The sequence below is a fragment of the Sarcophilus harrisii genome, chromosome 5, assembly GCF_902635505.1.
Source record: "Sarcophilus harrisii chromosome 5, mSarHar1.11, whole genome shotgun sequence".
Taxonomy (NCBI): Eukaryota; Metazoa; Chordata; class Mammalia; order Dasyuromorphia; family Dasyuridae; genus Sarcophilus; species Sarcophilus harrisii.
In genome coordinates this window covers 34853115-34872538 of record NC_045430.1, presented here as the reverse complement: position 1 = coordinate 34872538, position 19424 = coordinate 34853115, and the positions used below count along the sequence as shown (strand labels likewise).

Genomic DNA, 19424 nt, shown 5'->3' with positions numbered 1-19424 from the left:
AGGGAGTTTCCAGTACAAGGGAGTAATTAATAATGTCAAAAATTTCAGAGATAAAGAAGATTAAGGATTGAGAAGTGGTTAATAGAGTTAGCAATCTGGAGGTCATTGGCATGAATAAGTTCTTACCATAACACTTGTTGAGTTAAAAAAAAAAGTAGAAGCATCAAATATAACTTTTCCTAAGAAATTTAGTAAGGAAGGGAAGAAGACATATAGGATGGCAATTGGAGGGGGCAGAAGAGTCAAAGTCATGATTTCATTGGATTGTGGCAAGGAAGGGCTGGAACTAGCTCTTGAGAGCTGATTGCTAAATTTTCAATGTGAGCTAGAAATCTATAAAAGTTATAAAACAGAATTTGATTTATTATTTTGTTGATAGTCTAGACTCTTAAAAGTGATGTATAAGATATTAATACAGATCGAATTTAAAACTGTCATATATACACACAGATAATATATATGTATATATTTATATATAGTACATACATGCATACATGCATTTTATATGTGTGTATGTATACATAAATATATATATATATATATATATATATATATATATTTGCAGAGCTAATTGTTAATCATTTACCAGCACATCCCTTTTTATGTTGAGACTGGGGAGACCTGAGCATGTTTAAGGGCAGATAAGAAAGAGCCAATGATGAAAAAAAAACATTATCTTAGAGAAAGTGATCATAATATTATACATTTAGAGTCCCAGGGAATTTAGAAGAGATGAGGAAGAATAAGACCAAGGGAAGAGATGATAAGCTTATACTTCATGAATATTAGGGTCACCACTTTTTCTCTGATTGTAGAAAAGACAATTCAAGTTAAGCATCATTAAATTATTTATATTTTGTAACTTATTCAGTAATAATACTCAGTATTTCTACAGTGCCTTAATGTTTACATGTTGCTTTACATATATTATTTCATTTGATTCCCACAATAGCCCTGTAAAGGAGAAGCTATTATCTCCATTTTACAGATGAGGAAACTGAGATTGAGAACAGTCTGTTCAAGATTCCACTCAAGCATTACTTCTTATATCTGTTTCATGATTTCTTCTGTTCTTAGTGCCCCTCCATCAATATAAGCTTTTACATGAACATATTTATTACTTATATATTCTTAATCTAGAAATTTTTGAACAGACTATTTCTTCCTTGGAAGTTATAAACTCTTTGAGAATTGCTACTGTTTCATTTTTATATTTACCCCAGTGTTTACTACATAGGTGTTTATAAATGTTTGTTATAATGAGATAGTGTAGTGGATAGCTTGATAGCTATATTGCAAGCTTATATCCTTTATGCAGGATTCTTATAAAGTTGTGGACAAAAATTGTATATAAGAAGAAGGTGGAGGGGGTTGCGATCTCCACCACTGGAGAAAGTATTGCATTTATGAGGATCTATACTATGAGAGCATAAAATCCTTCAAGTCAAGGATTTTTTCCTCCCCTTTTTATATCCCTGTACTCAGCAAAATTCCTAGTAGTAGGTGCTTAATAAATTTTTGAGTAAGTGATATGAGACAAGATTCCATTTGTAAGTTTAGCCTTACTTATTTAATCACCATTTATTAATCCAAACATTCACAGACATTTTTGGAGTTCACATAATAAAAGATTTTGGAAATTCACCTTTCTTAACCTTTTCCAGATTGAAAGAAACAATAACTTTAGAAAATTTATAGGTCAACAAAAACAGAAACAAAAATGTACCTAACAGGGTATATCAAGTTTCATTAGGTCAGTGGTATGCCAATCAAAAAGCATTTATTAGTGCCTACTGTTTGCTACATATTTTTTCAGGCCGTGGGGATACAGAAGTAAAAGATAGCCAGTTTTTGATCAAGATTGGATGAATTGTTCAAATAATTTTAAGCTAATTTTCTCACTTTGAATTTTGGAGGGGAAAAACAGCTCATCTCCATAGTTACTCAGTAATATGGAGAACATACAAGAATAAACAATTTACTCAGTAATATGGAGAAAATATAAGAACAAACAATCTCAAATAAACAAGGTTTTGGATCAATGAGATACATGGTATGTATTATTTTGAGAAATTCAAAGGAATTATGGTACAAGGACTTTGAATTTCTCCAAAATATGTGTCAATCCAAGGTACTAAATGGACTTTGACTATTCCTGCACTTGACCATAAAGGCAATTCTTTGCATATTGAATAACATATAAGCACATAACAATATAAACTCAAGAAGTATCGACATAATATTCTTAGTTGAAATCCCAGATGCAATTTAAGAAAATAAAATTGGGAACAAAGTCCTTGTATAAATCTTGGAGTTTGAAAGCATACCATTGAAAAACGCATGAAATTTTGGGATGATCTTACTTTTCTCCATCCTGATGTTCACCAGATTTCATACAGTTGTTAGAAAAAAAAAGCTATTTATCATTGGGGCAGCCATGAGGAAAAGTAGTTATTATTCTTCCTTTTGGAAAATACTTTTTTTAATGACAGATTTTAAAAAAATAGATTTTTTTTTTAAAAAAGGAACTGCGGATGCATAAAATGCACAACATTTTGCTTTAGAAAAATGCACACACTATCTATCTATCTATCTGTGTTTTACACACAGATATAAATAAATACATCACTCACATTTGCAGGTACACTAACATGTTTAAAAATAAATAATTGTAGAATATTTTGAAAATAGTTTGCCTATCATTCACACACACATTTTACATTTACACTTTATGAGTGATTACTTCTAAGTTACCATTTTATGATTTAGAGAATAGCTTAATTAGATTTGAAAGTTTATCTAGTGACAGATAAACTAAAATGGATGAAATATTATAATTGCTGAAGTAAGAAAAGACTGTATTCAGTTATTTTTCAAACATTATATACCTACTGTTAAAGTCATTAAAAAACCAACTTAATAAGCAATTAAATTTGCATATACATTTCTTTTACATCAATTTTACTTGTCACACAAAACAATCTACTTAGAATAATTTTGAGGTCATTAGATTATATTCCTGTGTTGTTTTTGAAATTCTCTTCAAGAAAATTGTAGACTTTTCATTGCTATCTAATCTAATGGACAAAACTACTTCCCAGTCACATTTTAAGGATAACTATAAAATTCATTACCTTCAATATAAATGTCTTAAGGATTTATAGTTACTAGCAGATTTTTTTTTAAGTTTGTATTTCTTTAATAACTTTTTCAAATTGTAAAAAAAATAGATTACACAGAAAATTAACTATTTAGAAAGTGGATATACGTAATTTGAAATTTCAAGTAAACAAAGTTTTCTCCATAATTGAATCATTAATCACTGAGTAAATAATCAATCTTCTAGGACAGTTTCTCTATTAGTTAAAAGAGAAGATTAAAGTAAAATGTCATCCATCACTAAATGAGGAAAAGATGAATGTAACAAAATATATCACTGCAGTAAAGGAATACTAGAATTCTACTCTTCTCATTCTCTCATAAAATAAACAAACAAACAAATAAATGAATATACATCCATCCATCCATATATACTTATACATACACATATATATTTATATATATACACAACACATATATGCATACATTATACATATTCATACATAGATATATGTGTGTATATATCTCTATCCAGAGTGCCTCATTAGTATATATGCAATATTGCATATTTCATTCTAAATCTGATAAGTTTAGAAGTTCAGAAGAAAGAGGGTCACTTGGGATAGTGATGATTCTGGGATACTTTCTAAAGAGAGAAGGAATTTAAATGAAATTTGGTGGATGATTAAGTTATGAGCCAATGAAAACAGGGAAGGAGAATAAGGCAATTCAAACAATGGGTATAGTTCAACAGTGGGGATAATAATGTTCACATTTTCAGAAAAATTAAGCATAATACTGATCTGCACAAATCATGGGTTTAGAGTTAGGAATTTAAAGGTCGTCTAGTACAACCCCCTCTCATTTTGTATTTGGAACAAGAGAAATGGAGTGATTCATCTAAGACCACACAGATAGAATATAGCAGAGACTAGATATGAACCCAACCCTACTCTAAATATTAAGAGTTTTCCACTCCTCCACATTGACTCTTCTCCATAATTTAAGTGGGAAACCATTTAGGAACAGTGAAATGAACATTGGCCTGGGACTTACTTTTGTTCTGGTTCTCCTTTTTTCTTCTTAATTTTAATATGAACTTAATAATTTGAGACTTCAAAGAATCTTTGATCTTATTAATGTGGATTTCTCCTCAAATGATGTAGATAGTGATCAATCACATCCCTTTTCCTCTCCCTATGATTTCCCAAGCTGTTAGATGCCTTTCTGTAACCTCTTCTGAATCCTTCAAGAGAATTCACCCGCTAAGAAACCCATAAACTTAATAATTCATATAATATCTTAATAAATTTATAGAATAGTATAGAATTCTTACATGGCCACTCTAATATTTGGTTGGGAACAAGAAAACCAATGAATAAGAAGCCAAGCAAAACACGCTTCTCTTTTGCGTCCTTTCTTCATGTTTCTTTGAAATTCTACCATTTCAGTGTTTATTTTCTTCTTTCTATTTCTACATTCTGTTCTTTTTGTTCTTCCCTTTCTTTCCCTCTCCCTGTTTTTGTCTCTCTGTTTTCAACCTCAGCATATCCAAAATCAAACTAATTTTCTTTTCCTTTAAACTAAGTCCTACTCTAAACTTTCACATCTTTCTGAATGACATCAACGGTCTTTCACTTAGCCAATTTTAAAGTCTTAGTCTTGTTTTTTCCTTTCCCTTTCTTCATCCCCATAATAATCAGCTGTCTTGTCAATTCTCCCTAAAAACAAAACAAGCCTCTTGCACTCATCCCCATTTCCTCACTTTATATATCCTTAACACTAGTTCTCTCTTTCAATCCAATCCAATAAACAACTATTAAGTGCCTATTGTAGCCAGGAGGATGGACTGGAGTGAGAGAGAAAAGTGAAAAAAGGAGATCAATTAGGAGGCTTTAGTTCTAATCTGGACCAGCGAAGATGAGAACCTGGGGGGTAGCTAAAGGAGAATAGAACAGGAGTCATATATGAGAGATGTCATAAGGGTAGAAGTAGATCAGTAGGCACAGAATGTTTGTTGATTTTAAACTAGCAGATGCAAATAGGCGGGAAGCAGATCTAGGTATGAAGAACAAATTAAGAGATGCAGAAGAAGATTGGAAGAAACTGGCCAACCAGAAACATCAATTCCCTTCAAATCTCTGCTTACAGGGGCAGCTAGGTGGCACAGTGGATAGAGCACCAGCCCTGAAATCAGGAGAACCCGAGTTCAAATCTGGCCTCAGACACTTAACACTTCCTAGTTGTGGAGCCCTGGGCAAGTCACTTAATCCCAATTGCTTCAGCCAAAAAATAAATGAATAAATAAAAATTCCTGCTTAAGAACTAGCTTCTGCATGTTCCTTATCCTCCAATCTTCCAGTGTCCCCCAAAATATCTTTTTAAAGTATGTATATATGCATTTGTGCATATAGAAATACAAATATATATATACACACACACTCATACACACACACACACACACACACACACGTATCTCAACTAGATGACATGGTGGATAGAACACTGGGACTGGAGGTAGGAAGACCTGAGTTCAAATGAAGCCTTAAGACACTAGCTGTGTGACCCTGAGTAAGTCACTTCACCTTGTTTGTCTCAGTTTTTTCATCTGCAAAATGAGCTGGAGAAGGAAATGGCAAATCACAAACAATCTTTGCCAAGAAAAGCCCATGAAATATTCTGTCTCTCTGAATATTGGGAATCATGAAAAGGGTCATGAAGAGTTGTTTATGAGAGAACAACACACACATTTTACATTTACACATACACAGATGCTTTCAAAAATAGAAACATATATGTATGTATATATGATATACATACACTGTATATGTATACATATATATGTTAGTGTATGTGTGCATAGGTAATATGCATAAGTACATATAATGTACATATTATATCCCTTTACTGACTATAACCTCCTTGAAAGCAGAGTGATTCTTTTTCTGTCTTTGTATCCCCAATATCTAACACCATTCTTGGAACAGTGTAGATACTTAGAAATGCTTATTGATTATAATAGAGGGAGTGGTGGGAAATAAACCTAGGTAGGAAAGCATGTTGAAACCAGACAAGGAAGGGGCTTAAATAAAATATATTTTATTGCTTTTTATTTATTTTCCCCTCTGCCATGACCGAATTCTCAGTTGTTTCTGGGCTTTCTTTACATATCTTTACTACTCTGATCATTTCATTCAAGGTCACTCTTTGTCCACAATCAATAGCGAACTGGCTATAAGCAATAGGGAACCACTGAAGATGTTTGAGTAAAATAGTTGCAAATTTGTATCTATGTATCTTAATCAACTGTATGGATAAAAAAAAAATCTTCAGCAATTTGGGTCCCATTTTGCTTATCTATCCAATGAGGATATATATACTAGATGGTTTCTAAGGTTCCTTTCACAAGTTTATAGCATAAGGGCAATCCTTCTACCATACTAGATGGATGAATGATAAAATCTTCCAATGTCTTTACTAGTTCTAGGATTATATGTTATATCACAAGGAATTCTCGCCAACAAACTTCAGAGATAACTGCTTCCAGGACTGCTAAAGAAGACAAGGTCTCTGTCAGTATTCATCTTAATAAAGTATCAGTCAGTATCCTAGATTTACCATGAGGCTTACCAGAGTAAAGACAGGTTAAGCTAGGGTTAATGGTTTTAATATCTGAATAAAACTCCCTCATCTAAGTTCTAAATTCAGACTGTTTTATGGTTTCACACTGAATAGGCGATTGTTTTTTCTAAGCTTTGAGATACAGAACTGCATGAATTTCACCCCAAGCAGTTTTCTGCTAAAAGCAAGTTCAGGGATATTACCATAATCATCCTTGTCACACAGCCAGATGTACTGTGTTTTGACATCCTTCTCCCTTCATGTCCCACCTGGAATTTTATTTTTTTCAGTTTGGCCAGGACCCAAAGTTGAGTCAAACATATGGGGGGTGAGGGTGGGATGGGGAAGTAGTAAAAATGAAGATATTGAAAATACACTATGAGAAAAAAAAAAAAGAGATGGAAACATTTGCTTAAATTCCCCCTCTCAAGCAGAGGCTTATTACTATCTCTTTGTGCTTTCTGTTCAAGTATCTAATTAACAGAAATTTGGCAGAAATTTCTCCTTCCCAAATGGCATGCAATTAGTAAATTATCATTTCCTAAAATGGCAACCATGCCATCTCAAACCTCAGTTGAATTTATTTTTGCAAGAGTGACTACTTTGCTGGTTTTCTACCAGTTGTTGAAAATGTTTCACTCATTATTTCCCTATGGATAATTTCTGTAACTCAGCCTAAGGGAAAATTATCCTGTTTCTAGCTGCTCCTACACTTTTTCTCTTTTAATATATTTCCAAAATAAGAAAGACAGTTGGCTATTGACTGGGGATAAAGAGTGACCTTGAGTGAAATGATGAGATTAGTAAAGAAATGTAAACAAAACCTAGAAAAAACTGAGAAGTCAGTCATCACAGGGTGGGAGCTAGGGAGGGAATAGCATTCTCTAACTTATGCCTTTTTCTTAGAAAGCAATCTTGGTTATATAGGGTTAGAGAGATAATTTCCACAGTCTTTTGATGTATAGTAATGACCAGTTACCATTGAGTGACCACTTTTATTAAACACAAAGTACATTCAAATTAAATGTTTTAAATTAGTCTAAGACTAAAGGACTAGAATGATAGCTTTAGCACATAATAAATTCTGGTTGAAAGAGAAAGAAATGCTATCATTATAATGAGATGCCCCATCCCTTCTCTCCAAAATGCATTTTTTTGAATGAATGAGTGAATTCAGACTTGAATACATACAAGCAATGAATGAATGATGAAATTCATTTAAGATAAATGAGATGAGGCATTTCCTTGTTCTTTGAAAAGTGGATTGTGATTTTATCAGTATGCAGGGATTCCCCATGTACTAAACATTTATTAAGTATCCACTATAGGCTGGCTGCTAGGGATAGTCTCGGACCTCAATGAGCTATGAGGATGCAAATTTTTAATTCATTGGTATTTGATTGTCTTAGAAAGTTGCATGAAGGATTAATTTGTGATTTGCCCACATTCACAAAGATAGTATTTATCAGAAGTACAATGTGAAATTATATCTTCCTGACTACAAGACTAGTTCTTCTATTCATCTTACCATGCTGTTTTTCATTTTACATATAATTGAAATTAATTATTGAATGGAGTTGATGTTATTATTTCAGGTTTGTGTTAGACTAAAAGTATGGTAATAGAAATTTAAAGGAAAACTAGGGAAAATAGGTTAATAGTACCTTCTCTTTTAAAATAATTTCTTTATGTCACCATGCAGTCATTCTAAATGTGGCTTATTCCTATTGATCCTGTAGATTGACTATGAATCTTTCTGACCTTTGTAGACCTTTTGATAATCCAAGGCTAAAATCCATGCACAAGTCTTCCTACCCCCCAGTCAAATGGCCAGAAAGAAAAATGAGAACAATAAATATGATCCAACAACTTAGTATCATCATTTTGTTTCCATGACTTCATTTTAGTTCCATAATAACTATTCAGAAAATGGTCCCAAAGAGAGATTTAGGTTGAAACTTTCCAATGCTCCTTTGGCACATGAAACAAAAATGAAGAGATTTCTCTTCCAGAAAACTTGGATAAAATGTCGTGTGTGAGACAACCCAAAAAATAGAATGGCTCACTTCCTTTACTTTGAGGTAAAACTGTGTTTGAAAAACACAGGAAAAAAGAAGGAAAGAAAAAAAGATTATTTATCTTTAAAACTGATCATGTGTATATCGTTAAAATTTTTCTTATGGAAGTGTTCAGGAAAGAAAAAATCTTGACATTTAACTCTTACAGACAGCCTTATTAAAGAAAATCATTTAAAACAAAAAAAAATTTTAAAAAGACAATGAAGGAGGAAAAGTGTTGCTGAGTACAGGAATTGGTATGCAATCTCTAGGGAAACATAGATTTGTTCATCTTGCAGGAGATCAGACTTTTGGGGCAAAAGATCTAGCTGTTTATCATTAAGTTAAGAAAAAGAATGTTGAGCCTTAGTGGGAACAGATAAAGCACATATTTTTTTTAGCCACTCTCCAAATAATCCCTGAAGAAGAGAAATTGCTGGGAAAGCAAATTATTGTAACATGAAAAACATTTGTTTTTTAAATCACAATTTGTAATTAGGTAAATCTTTTCCACTGATCACTATCTTTTTTCACAGGCCTGGAATCAGTGCCAAAAGATCTCCCTCCAGACACAACCCTGCTGGATTTACAAAACAACAAAATTACTGAAATAAAAGATGGGGATTTCAAGAATCTGAGAGATCTTCATGTAAGTAAATAATATCTCCCCCACACACATACAATTGAACTAGCCCCAAAGATGACCTCAAAGTCAAAATGAAATGAAGAATATTTTATGGTAATCTTTTACTGTGTAAATAAATAAAAATACCCAATTATTTCCTTCTCCAATAAATTTTCTCTTACTCTCTTTCATTCTTTCTCATTCTCTTGCTCTCTCTAGTTCTATCTCTGAATCTCTGTCTCTGTGTGTCTTAACTATTTTTGTCTCTAATTTTTTTCTCTGTGATTATATTTTTGTTTGTCTCTTTCCCTTCCTCCCCCTTCCTCCATTCCTCTTTTTTCCTCTCTTTGTGTTTTCTCATTTCTTCTCTTCTCCTCTTCCTCCTCCTGCTCTTCCTCCTTTTCTTCTCTCTCAGTTTCTGTCTCTCTGTCTCTCTCTGTGTATATCTCTCATCTTTTTTCCTCTGAATTTCTCTCTGTCTCTTTTATTTCTCGATCTTTCTAACTTGCTCTTTGTCTCTGTCTCTGTCTCTGTCTCTCCTCTCTGTCTCTGCTTATTTCTGCTTCGATCCTTCCAACTTTCTCTGCCTCTCTCTGTATTTTGATTTTTCTCTTTCCTTCCTTCTCTCTCTCTGTCTCTGACTATTTCTTTGCCTCTCTTTCTTTGGATCTGTTTCTATCTCTCTTTATATATCTGTCTTTTTCACAGCATCAATTGTTAACCCATAAGAATACCTTCCACTCTTTGGGAAGGTCATTTTTTTAGCCTCTTCTGATAATTCAAGTTTAGAATTTTTCTCTGTCAAAGTATCCCAAGATTTTTGCTTGCCCACTCATATAAAGAATATAATTACGTCCCATTTTTTTCACATGAAACAAGAAATATAGTACCAAAGCCAATCTTGGATTCAGAAAGCACTGGGTCTAAGTCCTGACAACTCCCTTTCCCTCTCAATCATTTCAGATAATTCAAAATTAGACTATACATATTAAATAAGCTAAATAAACATGCTAACTGAGAGATCTCAACATACATAGGTCTCTTTTTCCCCTTAAAAAAAATATGGAAAATGTTTAGAAACGATTGAAACTTGCATTTTGCATCATTTCTGTTGTCATGGATAATGACAAAATTTCAAGGATGTAAAAATACCTGTCAACTTCATTATACATTATATGTATCTTGCCTTTATATTTCCTAGGATAATGGCTTGCTGAAGAGCTTTCTGACATTTTTATAGTCTTGGAAGTGAATTTGTTTCGTCTGGTATTCAGCCATTTAATGAAAGATAAGAAACACAGATTCATTTTTGCATGCTGACCACCTTAATTTTGGGAAGAATTTAGGAGAGGAAAAATGGGGTGTGAGATAAAGAGATATTAAAGCCAAAAGACTTGGGCTCTTGAATTTCAGCTGTGATAATACTAATAGGATCTTGGACAAGGAATTTCTCTCTAGATCCCAGTTTTCTTATCTGTAAAAAAAGAATGTTGGATGAGATTGTATTTAAACTCCCTTTTAGCCCCAAATCTATGATCTTATGACAAATTTAATGATTCTTCTACTCTTTCTTCTGTGAATGTGGCTATTACATATTTGGTTTTTGACATGCTCTTCTTCATAATGGATCACAACTGTTTTGAAAGAAACAATAAATTCTTTGGAACATGGAGATTTTTAGTTCAGGTCTCTTTCCCCTATACCTTGCTAAATTACTAAATACCCATAGGGATAGAGCCTGGACATATAATTTGATTAATACAGGGAATTCTTGGGTGAGCAAAATCCCTCAGTTCATGCAGGTTGGTCTCTTTCTTGAAACTTCTAATTTTAAAGAGTTGTCTAAGGCACTGAGAAGTTAAGGGGATCTTCTCAGGGTCACAGTATGTGTCAGAAGTGAGATTTGAACCCAAGTCTTTAATTGCATTTGAAGCCTGTTCTCAATGCATCCTGCTATTTAGCTTCTCTCAATGATTATTATTGAAATAAAGCCCAAACTCCTTATTCTCATTTAAATGATCTTCCCATTCAGACAACAGTCTATTATTGATATTGTTGTTGTTGCTGATTTGTTTCATGATTTATACTTTGTGACCTCATTTGGTGTTTTCTTGGCAAAAAAAAAAAAGGTTCAGTATTTGCTTCTCTGACTCATTCAACAGACAAGGAAACTGAGGCAAACAGGGATTAGTGACTTGCCCAAAGTCACATAGCTGAGAAATATCTGAAGCCATATTTGAGTTGGAGTTAGGACTTCCTGTCCTAGCTATCCCCCTCCCTTCAACCTACTATTTTCAGGCTAATGTCCTATGACACCTCAAGTTTAATCTAATATTTCTCCAATCTTGACTTAATTTCTAGTGCTGAAATATATTTTGTGTTTTTCCATACCTTTTTTTTCACATTATTCCCACCTTCTTCACCTTTCTTCAAAACAAAAACTTAACCTAGCTAAATTTCAAGGTTAAGATAAAGTTCCATATAATCTGCACAGGTTTTCTAACCATCCCACCTCACACCCCTTAGAACCTTATTTATCTTGTCCTTTCTTTTTGAATTATCTTCCTAAATAAGTTATAGACTTTTTGTGGTTTGGAACTCTCCAATTTTTCAATAGTCTGCTTCAATGTTGAGAGTGATGTTCAATAAACATTTGTTGATTTTAACCTTATAACAAAAGAAGAAGCTCTTTTTAAAAAAGGATGTCAGAATGTTTATATCTCATTTGAAAGATCCAATTATGTTCTCCATAGGGTTCTTTCCTGGACATTCTGCAGAGATCTATAATTCTTATTTATTTGTCTAATGGAAGAACAACAAAGAGCCTGGATAATTTAAATCAATAGGCAATTATCCCATACCTCATTCTAAAATTGAATAACAACCTCATTTTGCTTTTAACCTAAATTTCTAACAAGAATCAGAATTAACTAGTTTCTGTGGCAGTCATATTTTAGGAGGGGAAATTATGCTTAATGAACTCTAATTTCCTTTCCATTTCCATATTTATGGCCTTATGAACTTGAAATTTGTGGTCTGCTTAAAGAATAGACACATTTCAATTCAATAATCTTTCATCTAATTGTTGAACAACCATTTGCTAATCAAAAACTGTGTCAGGCACTGGGAATACAAAGATAAAAAAAAATGAAATAATTTCTAAACTTTCTTTCTCTCTGAATATCTATCTCTCCCTATTTTTCTGTCTCTACTTATTTTCCTCTCTCCTTCCTCCATTTCTCTCTTGTCCTCTTCTTTCCTCTTCTCTCATTTCTTTTCTTCTTTTCCTCTTCCTAATCCTCCTCCTTCTCCTTCCTCTTCTTTTCCTCCTCTTCTTCCTCCTCCTCTTCCTCCTCTTTCTCCTCCTCCTCCTCTTCCTCCTTCTTCTCCTCCTTCTTCTCCTCCTCCTCCTCTTCTTTTTCCTTCTTCTCCTCCTCTTCCTCTTCCTCCTCCTCCTCCTTCTCCTCCTCCTCCTCCTTCTTCTCTCTCTCTGTTTCTCTAACTTTCTGGATTTAACTGGAAGATACTTTGAAGATCATAAAAATTGACCACTTCTTCTTTTCAGATGAAAATTGAAAGACACAAAAGGATAAAGTAACTTGACAAGAGTCACATACCTAGAAAATGTCAAAGTCAAAATTTGAATCTGTCATTATGACTTTAAGTATATCATCTATTGATATCAACATATACAAAAAAATGCAACAAGTCTGTTTTTCAGTGGTTTTAATATGTCCAACTGAATTGACTACTTGGTGCTGCAAATAGAGGAGTTATGTTTAAACCCCACCTCTGATACTTACTTTCTGTGTGACCTTGGACAAAACATATAACTTATCTGGATCTCTTTTGTGTCCTTTATAAAATGATAGGATTGGATGAGAATGTCTCTGAATTCCCTTCTAGTTTAAAATCTATGGTCTTATAATCTTTTTTTTTTCTTCTAAGCATATTTCTACATTTATCATGTTGCACAAGAAAAATCAGATCAAAAAATGAGTAGAAAAAACAAGCCAGCAAATAACGACAACAAAAGATGAAAATGCTGTGTTGTGATCCACACTCAGTTCCCACAGTCATCTCTTTTGGTTCAGATGGCCCTCTCCCTAACAAATCTACTGGAACTGGTCTGAATCACCTCCCCGTTGAAAGGAGCCACATCCATCAGAACTAATCATCATATAATCTTGCTATTGCTGTGTACAATGTTCTCCTGGTTCTATTTACTTCACTTAGCATCAATTTCTATAATCTCTCCAGGCCTTTATGGCTTTATACTCTTAAACAGTCCTAAGTGATGGGAAATCAGAGAATAAGAATAAATAATCTATGTCTAAAAGAAATCTAGGGCAAGTCGGTGGCCCGTGGATAGAACATTGGATCTGGAGATTTGAATTCATATCTGACTTCAGACACTTACTAGCAGTATGACCCTGGGCAAGTCACTCACCCTATTGTGTCAGCTTCCTCATCTGTAAAATGAGCTCAAGAAGGAATTGGAAAACCAGTCCAGTTTGCTAAGGTCAGTCCAGTCTGCTAAGAAAATGCCAAATGGGGTCATGAAGAGTTAGATTCAATTGAAATGATTGAAAAACAACCTCAAAACAGTCTATTGTGAACTTATTATTAATATACAATTATCTTACTATCATCCATATTTATAATACTGTAATGATAATTTCACCTATTTAAGCCCATTATGTCATGTCTTTCACATAAATAACTGTACTTTTTCTTAAAAGGCCTGCATTATGTGGGAAGAGCATCATATTTAGTAATTAATCAAATTGCTTATGTCCCAGGGCCTCAGTTTTCCCCAATTTTAAATGAAAGAATTGTACCAAATGGCCTCTGAAATCTCCTCTAGTTCTAGATTTATACTCATAAGTCTATACAGTTGAGTTCTTGTTTTGCCTTCCTCATTATTGACTTTAGTTAGATTATTTAACATCTTGTCTGTTTTCTTTATATGCGATTTTTGCTTACTTCACAAAAGGATCAGTGTAGATAATGCATAAAGTGATTTGAAAAGGGTTACAGTGTAAGTGATTAACAGAAAAACTACTGCATGGCAGGGACATCAAACTTGCAGATTACACAAATCTGGGAGAGAAGTTCCTGGGTGACAGAATCAGGATCTAAAAGGAATCTTGGCAGACAAGAGCAATTAGGATAAATTCAATAAGATGATTTCTTAATAAGGATGAGTGCATTAAGTCTTATACTTGTAGACAAAAAAGGAACTTTACAAATCCAGGCCAAGAAAGATACAGTTGGACAGCAGTTCTGAGAAATAGCTGGGGTTTTTAGTGGATTGCAAACTTAACATGATATGATTTGACAAGCAAAACCAACAGCAATACCAACAAATGGATGCGTTATATTCAAAAAGGAACAATTTACAAGAATAAGTTAGTGAAAGTCCCTCTAAATAGACCTCTTTTTAATGATGGGTTATGAATATGTGACCAAAGGAGGGGATCCAGGAAGGTAATCAATAGCTGGAAAGGACTTTAGAGGTTGTCTAAATGTTTCATTTTACATTTGAAGAAGCTGAGATCCATCAAAAAACTTATTCAAGATTAAAGAGCTAGCAAGTATTTGTGGCAAAACTTGAATTCATGTTTTTTTTCTGGCTTTCAGCTATACCATGTTGCCTTCTGATGGTAAGGGACATTAAGTCTATTAGGATTGATTGAATAAATTACATGTGTCTCAGAAAAGAAAGGACTCAGAGGAGATGTAATAACTCTTTCCAAGTGTCTGAGAGGCTGACATAGACAAAGAATTAGACTTTTTTTGTTTGGCCTCAAATGGCAGATCCAAAGAGTATGGAAATTTAAAAAGAAGTTGATTTGGAGGAGGAGGGGAAAAAAAGAACAAGAACAAGAAGAGGAGGAGGAAGAAGAAAAACAACAACAAGAAGAGGAAGAACAAGAAGAAGAGGAAGAAAAAAGGAGGAGGAAGAAGAAGAAAATTAAAGAATAGAGAAAAAGAAAGAAGACAATGAGGGAAAGAAGGAAAGCAAGAAAAAAAAAGAAAGCAAGCAAATAAGAATGCAAGCAAGAAAGAAAGAAAGAAAGGAGAGAAGGAAAAAAGGAAGGAGACAGAAATGGAGAGAGAAAGAAAAAGAAAAAAAGGGAAAAAAAAGGAAGGAGGGAAAGAAAAGAAGGAAAGATTTCTTAACAATTAGACCTCTCTGCAATGAATGACCTGCCTTGAGAGATTGGGAGTATCTCTCCTTGGAGATCTCTAAGTAGAGATTGTGAGATAACATCTGAGACATGTAATGAGGATTCCTTTTGGTGACCTTGATTGTTTAGGCTCCTTCCAACTTTCAAATCCTCTGATTTTGTAAGTCAGTTACTTGACTTTGCATTTTATCTCTGCCACTTATGTATTGCAAAATTGTCCTTTTTCATTCTAATATCTAATATAGAGCAGTAAAAAGAACACTGGATTTGGTATCAGAGGACCTTGAATTCTGTCATTTGCTATCCTTAGTTTAGTCCTTATGACTTTAGTTAAGAGACTTTTGCCAATTTTGTGCCTCAGTTTCCTTTTTATTGTAAAATGAGGAGATTGGACGAAATGGTCTTAGAGGTTCCTTTTTGTCCCTAAATCTGTGAATGTAGCAACCTCAAAATCCTGAAAAACATGATATATTTTCCCTAAGTTTCTTGCTATGGCAAGTTTTTAATGGGTGGAAAATGCTCTTTCCTTAATACCAGGTTTTTATGTTTAAGTATAATTTGAATAATTTGTTTAAATTGCATACATCCAATTTTATAATACGAGGGTTATCCCACTTGCTTGCTGTTCTCTTTAAAGTGGGAGTCCCTAATGACATGTTCTTTTCATTTCCAAGCATGCTTTTAAATAGCTTTTTTGTTTGTTTTTAGCAGCTATCATCTCTGTGATCTAGCCTTTTTTCTTGGTACTTCAAAGTATCTATCAGAAAAAAAGAGGACTGTTAAATTTTTCAACCATTCATAAAGTGGGTAGCAGCTCTTTCATTCATTGACCCTTCGGCCATAGTGACTACACAAATGTGTTCCATGGTTTTAGCTGCAAAAAACCCAATTTGAATAGATGCAAAAAAAGAAAAAAGGAGGACCCTAGTTTTAAAAATCATTTAATGAATATAACATATATTCTAGTTAAGCAAAGCTTTTAAATTGTGTGTTGAAACTCCATATGGTCACATAACTGAAAGTCAAGATTATAAAATTATGATTTATTATTAGTAAATGTTTGGTTCTTATACCTGTTGCACATACCTACATACTCAAGGGACTGTGAATGGAAAAAGTTTAAGAAGCTTTGTAGTAAAGGGACTAGTTTATAACTCATTAGAAGGTTCATTCGGCATCTTTATAATTTTATGTTGAAATCACTAATCCGATCCAATTGAAACCAATTCAATACACTTTATTTTATTTATTAATTTATTTAAAATTTATTTAGTTAAAGAAATTTTGCCAAGTAAAGAAGTTATAAAGACAAAGGGAAACATAGTCCCTGGTTCTAGTGGGTATGAGTATTTGGCATATAAAGAATTAAGTATATACATGATACCCACAATAGGAAAGATCAAATTCTAACAACTAATATGATCAAGAAATACTTCTTTGTTTTGCATAACTTCATAAGTGTTTTCTTAATTGTGGGTGGGAAAACTGGAGAGAACCTAGAACTCAATTTTTTTGAAAACAAATGTAAATGTTTTTGTTTTGAATGTAACTGGGGAAAATATTAAATAATAATAACAAAGAAAAATTTCCTTTAGGAAAATACACATGAAAACCTCAATATTATAAAAAACTGCATAACTATCAGCTGAGGAAAGATCATATTCTATGAAGGGGGTGACCGAGTGTAAACTTTGGGGGATAAATAGATCAATTTGGCTTGAAAAATGAATCCCTGAAAGGATATGTTGTTCATTAAGTCTCTGAAGGTACACTGGAGTAAGGTTTTTGAGAATTCAAATGCCAAAGTGAGGAGTTAGTATTTTACCCTAAAAATAAGGAGCTGTGGATAGTTTGGGCAAGAAAACAGCATTTTCCGGCATCTTTTAGATAACATATTTTTTTTTTCAGTTATGTAGAGATGAATTAGGCAGACTTTCTACCCTCAAGGAGTTTAAAATCTAATTTAATGAAGGTGGTATACAGGAATTAATTTTATAGGTTCAAAAATTAAAAGTTGAAAGGGACTCTAGAGGCCCTACTCATTTTATAGGTGAAAGGAATGAGGTCCAAAAAAGATTAACTTTGTCTAAGATTACAAATAGTGAAAACAAGATTATGATTCAAGGAGTTTGATTAAAAAAAAAAAAAAAAAGAGGGAGATATCTAGAAAAAATGCTTTCAAGAAAGTTTAACATTTGAATCCAACCCCTACAATGCTGTATGGTTTTGGGGAAAGTCATTTAATCAATCAGGGCCTCGATTTTCTCATCTGTAAAATTAGGTATGCATATACCTGTGTGTATAGTGGAAGAAATTTAGTTTCTTTGAAACTCTAAATAGTGTGATCCGCTGATGATAATTTAATGTCAAGAGGAAAAACAATCAACCAACCAAAACAAAACAATAAAATATCTTGACCATAATGAATAATTTAAAAAATGAGAATGAATGGCAGTGGAGTCAGGAGTCCTGACTTCAAATATCATTTCTGAATCTTTCTACCTTGATCTTGAATAAATTATTTACCTTTCCTGGGACTATTTCTTCAACAGAAAAATGAAGATGACATTTGATTTGACTTGTGATATACAGACTTAAAGGCAGGCAAAGAAGGGGTGGAGTCAAATTTGGAGCCCTTGCACTGGGCACTTGCTAGTTGTGCAACTAGGGGTTGAAACTTTAATAATTACATTTTCTTTTGGGGGCCTGAGATTTCTGAGGCAGGGATTTATAATGGATAGTTCTCTGTATATGAAGTGAGAAAGCATGGTTTCAAAATTTGCTACAGAATATTATTAACTATGTGGTCTCTCTCCCCTCCCTCCTTCCTTCTCTTCCTTCTCTTCTTTCCTCCCTTCCTTTCTCCCTCTCTTCCCCCTCTTTTCCTTTCTCCCTCCTTCCTCCCTCCCTTCCTCCTTTTCTCTTTTTCTTTCTTCCTTCCTCCCTCCCTCCCTCCCTTGCTCCTTTCCTCTCTCCCTTCCTTCTTTTTTCCTTCCCTCCTTCCTTCCCCCTTCCTTCCTTCCTTCCTTCCTTCCTTCCTTCCTTCCTTCCTTCCTTCCTTCCTTCCTTCCTTTCTTTCTTCCTTCTTCCCTCCCTCTCTTCCTCCTTTCCTCTCTCCTTTCCTTCCTTCTTTCCTTCATTATTTTCCCCCTTCCTTTTTATCTTCCTCCCTCCCTCCCTTCTTCTCTTCCTTCCTTCCTCCTTTCCCTCCTTCCTTTCTCCCTCCTTTTCTCTTTTTCTTCCTTCCTTCCTTCCTCCCTCCCTCCCTTCCTCCTTTTCTCTCTCCCTTCCTTCCTTTTTTCCTTCCTTCCCTCCTTCCTCTCCCCTTTCTTCCTTCCTTCCTTCCTCCCTCCCTCCCTTCCTCCTTTTCTCTCTCCCTTCCTTCCTTCTTTCCTTCCTTCCCTCCTTCCTTTCCCCTTTCTTCGTTCTTTCCTTCCTCCCTCCCTCCCTTCCTCCTTTTCTCTCTCCCTTCCTTCCTTCTTTCCTTCCTTCCTTCCTTCCTTCCTTCCTTCCTTCCTTCCTTCCTTCCTTCCTTTCTTTCTTCCTTCCTTCCTCCCTCCCTCTCTTCCTCCTTTCCTCTCTCCTTTCCTTTCTTCTTTCCTTCCTTATTTTCCCCCTTCCTTTTTATCTTCCTCCTCTCTCTCCTGCCTTCCTCTCTCTTCCTTTCGTTCCTTCCTTCTCCCTCCTTCCTCTCTCTCCCTCCTTTTCCTTCTTTTCTTCCTTCTTTCCTTCCTTCCTTCCCTCCCTTCCCTCCTTTTCTCTCTCCTTCCTTCCTTCTTTCCTTCCTTTCTTCCTTCCTTTCCCCATTTCTTCCTCCTCTCTCCCTCC

General features: G+C 34.1%; 1 protein-coding gene across 3 annotated transcripts in view; it reads left to right on the top strand.

Moving 5' to 3' along the window:
- DCN (decorin) overlaps window positions 1-19424 on the top strand; it is a 49552-nt gene that overhangs the window by 15674 nt on the left and 14454 nt on the right. For 2 of the 3 annotated variants that reach the window (XM_031939563.1, XM_031939564.1), the window contains exon 3: window positions 9314-9484. The exons of the other annotated variant lie outside the window; for it this stretch is intronic. In XM_031939563.1, the coding sequence (XP_031795423.1) occupies window positions 9314-9438 (125 nt within the window). In that variant the 3' untranslated portion in view covers window positions 9439-9484. Of the gene's footprint in view, window positions 1-9313; window positions 9485-19424 lie in introns of those variants that run through there. 3 annotated transcript variants of the gene reach the window in all.